This window comes from Cyprinodon variegatus, unplaced genomic scaffold (assembly GCF_000732505.1).
Source record: "Cyprinodon variegatus isolate N-32 unplaced genomic scaffold, C_variegatus-1.0 Scaffold910, whole genome shotgun sequence".
Lineage (NCBI taxonomy): Eukaryota > Metazoa > Chordata > Actinopteri > Cyprinodontiformes > Cyprinodontidae > Cyprinodon > Cyprinodon variegatus.
Genome location: NW_015151363.1, coordinates 298731 through 302141, shown reverse-complemented (window position 1 = coordinate 302141; position 3411 = coordinate 298731). Strand labels below are relative to the sequence as shown.

Genomic DNA, 3411 nt, shown 5'->3' with positions numbered 1-3411 from the left:
CAATGTTACACACCCTATTCAGAGACCTTAAGGACCAGCACCAAATACACTAGAGAATCATTCTATGGCCCCTTTAAAATGTAAGCCACCTTAAATCCTGAGAGCATTCCTTTTTCATCCTTTGTCTATATAATTTTCTCTTTCATTTTAAGCTTAGGTTTTCTCTGCTGCCTCCTTTACTGTCTGGTCCGGTTCTGATCCTGGTAATAGTTTGTATTTTAAGCTACAGCTGCAGCTCAAGTCTAGATTCTGGTTTTGGGTTTTGGATTCCACATGCAGCCTCAGGTGTTGATACTGTTCTGTGTTTCAGGTTCCAGCTGCAGCCCGGCCAACTAATAACCTCCGACTTTGTCCTGACATGTTGCCTAGCAACAAGCAGCCCGTCACTAAGCGCCAAACGAAGCTGCTGCTGAAGAGCGGGGAGGAGGTGCTGCAGCAGCTGAGGACGCAGGCGTCCCGGCGGCGCCTGCTGAGCGACGTCTGCACCCGGTACCGGCCGGCCCATGGGAGGCAGCGGATAACACTGCAGCAGGTATCTCGCATTTATGTGGAAGACCGGTTCCGCCTGTTATACTGTGAGGTGCCCAAAGCTGGCTGCTCCAACTGGAAACGGGTCCTCATGGTTCTGGGAGGCAGAGCCAGCTCCACACAGGACATTCCTCATGATGCAGCTCATTATAACAACCAGCTTCGGCGGCTGGACAGCTACAATCGGATCGGGATCGCTGAGAGACTCCGATCCTACACAAAGGTTCTGTTCGTTAGGGAGCCCTTTGAGCGGCTTGTCTCAGCCTTCAGGGACAAGTTTGAGAGTCCGAACTCATACTATCATCCTGTGTTTGGACGGGCCATCATTTCCAGGTACCGGCCCAATGCCACAAGGTCTGCTCTCAGAACCGGTGCCGGCGTCACTTTCAGGGAGTTCGTTCAGTACCTGCTGGATGCACAGAAACCCGTTGGGATGGACATCCACTGGGAGCGGGTCAGCAAGCTGTGCAGCCCCTGTCTGATCCCTTACAACTTCATTGGGAAGTTTGAGAGCCTGCAGGAGGACGCCGACTTCCTGCTGCACAGCATTCAGGCACCGAACAACCTCACCTTCCCCAACTTTAAAGACAGGAATCCGCTGGCAGAACGGACCTCATCCAGAATCACTCGGGAATATTTCTCCCTGCTGAACAGCACTGAGCGGCAGAAGGTCTTTGAGTTTTACTATCAGGACTACCTGATGTTCAGCTACCCCAAACCCTTCCAGGATCTGCACTGATGGTCTCATTCAGGGAGGGTCTGGACTGAGGGTCCCTCTGAGCACTGAAACAGACAATCTCCAGACCTGCACAGAGGTCCGCCTTCAGGGAGGGTCTGGTCCAAGGGCTTTCAGGGACAGTGTGAGCTGATAATCAGTCTGAGTTTGCACTGATTTCCGCCTTAAGGAAGCTCTGATCTATTTGTAAATTTGCACTAATTTCTGCCTTCATGGACGGTTTGAGCTGCCCTGAGGCCTCATGCACTAAAAAGTGTGTAGTTTTCATAGTGAATGTTTGAGTTGTGAGAAACCTCTGAAATTGAATTTGCACAATTCCTTCATGCATCCCACTTTTTGTAGAATTGGTCACAGATCCAGTTGCCACTTGGACCGCGTACATTGCCATAGATGATCAGCAATGCAGAGCAGTATAATCACCTGGACGTCTCCCCAGGTGTTTAACACCATAAATGTTAGAGGTGGAGGGTGGATGCAGAATCCTATTTATCTCATTCCTCAGGTATAAGTGATGTATTTAAAAGTGGAGTTACTGAAGCTGGAATGGAGCTGAATATCGATCCTTCGTCGAAAAGAGAAACGCATTAAGCAACAAAATATTAAGTGACTATTTATCATCTCACTGACTGGACACAGTGTTGGTTAATGTTTTTTTAGATCAGGTAACAGGTTCAGACTGTAACTGTAAACCCTTAGCTTGGATCGTATTCTTCAGGAACAGTAAGACTCTCAGAAGCGATTAGAAGGAAATTGTACTGCCAGTTTGTTTTTTTTATTTATTTATTTTAGCATAAGCTAAAAGCTATTCTTCCTGGGGGACACCAATCTTCCGTGTGACAATACAATTTGTAACATCACTTTACACACTGTACGCACAAGACATTTACAAAATAAATTATACATATTTACATTTAACGCCATTGATCACTAAAATAATAAGAAAATACATAAATGATAAACATAATTAAAATAAAATACTGGTACTCCAAATAGATCTATATGAAGATAATTACCAAAAGGACTATTATAAACAAAGGACGACATCTGGAACAAACTATCTTTGAACTCGCCAACTATCAGCTGTTATTTAATTTAAAGCCAACAATGGCAGCCAGCTACTTCACATTCACAGAAGGTCAGAGAAACAGGAATGTTTTCCAAAGGAAGAGCTACCAGACAGTTTCAGGTGTGGCAAACCAGAATTTCTGCATTTCAGAGGGAAGTTCTGGTCAAGCCTGAATGTGGAGCTACAGAAATATCCAAATATTCACACAAGAAGGCACAAAAGAGATTAATATGCAATTTTAATAAACATAATAATACAGAAAATTATTATTATGGGTAATGGTATAATAATAGTGATAATTATCTTTATTTCATTATAAATAGTAATATACCGATACAACACTAATAATCTACTGTGTGAGTATATATGTACACCTGCTTCAGGTGAACATATATTACATATATTACAGGTGCAGCTATGACATCACAGTTAATATATACAATAAATCAAAATGGGGGGAAAAAAATTAAGTTTTTATTTTAATTCACTTTATCTTTTAAAATATGAACAATTTCCTCTGAACAAAGTGCTCTTATCGCTGCAGAGGCAGAATGTACATAGCTGACTGTATGATTGCCTTTTTGATTTCACTTATTTGTAAGTTGTTGTTTCTTTAGGATTTGTCTTTGTTTTAGGTTTTAGGCTATAATGTTTTTCTTGATTGTTTGATTATTATTTTTAATTAATTTATTTTTTTTGTTTATGGTAAGCAACCAGTCCAGTCATCACTCAGCGCTTGCTGTATTTGACCAAAGATGATGAATACAGGGAGATTTGATTTGAGGTTTGTTAATATAAAATTAAGGTGAAAACAGAAAACTGGTTTATGATAGAGAATTGAATTGTAGCTGAAATTTATTTTAATTAAACAAGATTTTCCTTTTTTATTTTTTTTGTACAAAAACTTCCAAAAAAATAAAATAAAATGTGTCCATCTGCACTGACCACCGGAGGCTTAAGGTCTGATTTATTATTGGCCTAACAAATGTATTCAGAGGGCCATATGTGGCCCCCGGGCCGTGCTTTGGACACCTCTGATCTTCTGTTTACCCATTTTAATTTGTTTTTATCTGCTTATTTT

General features: G+C 41.6%; 1 protein-coding gene across 1 annotated transcript in view; it reads left to right on the top strand.

The window, feature by feature from the left end:
- Positions 1 to 2769, top strand: part of chst8 (carbohydrate (N-acetylgalactosamine 4-0) sulfotransferase 8) — a 28452-nt gene extending 25683 nt beyond the window's left edge. Inside the window, exon 4 of the mRNA XM_015398075.1 lies at positions 311 to 2769. Coding sequence (XP_015253561.1) covers positions 311 to 1267 — 957 coding nt within the window. The 3' untranslated portion in view covers positions 1268 to 2769. The remainder of the gene's footprint in view (positions 1 to 310) is intronic.
- The last annotated feature ends 642 nt before the right edge of the window (positions 2770 to 3411 follow it).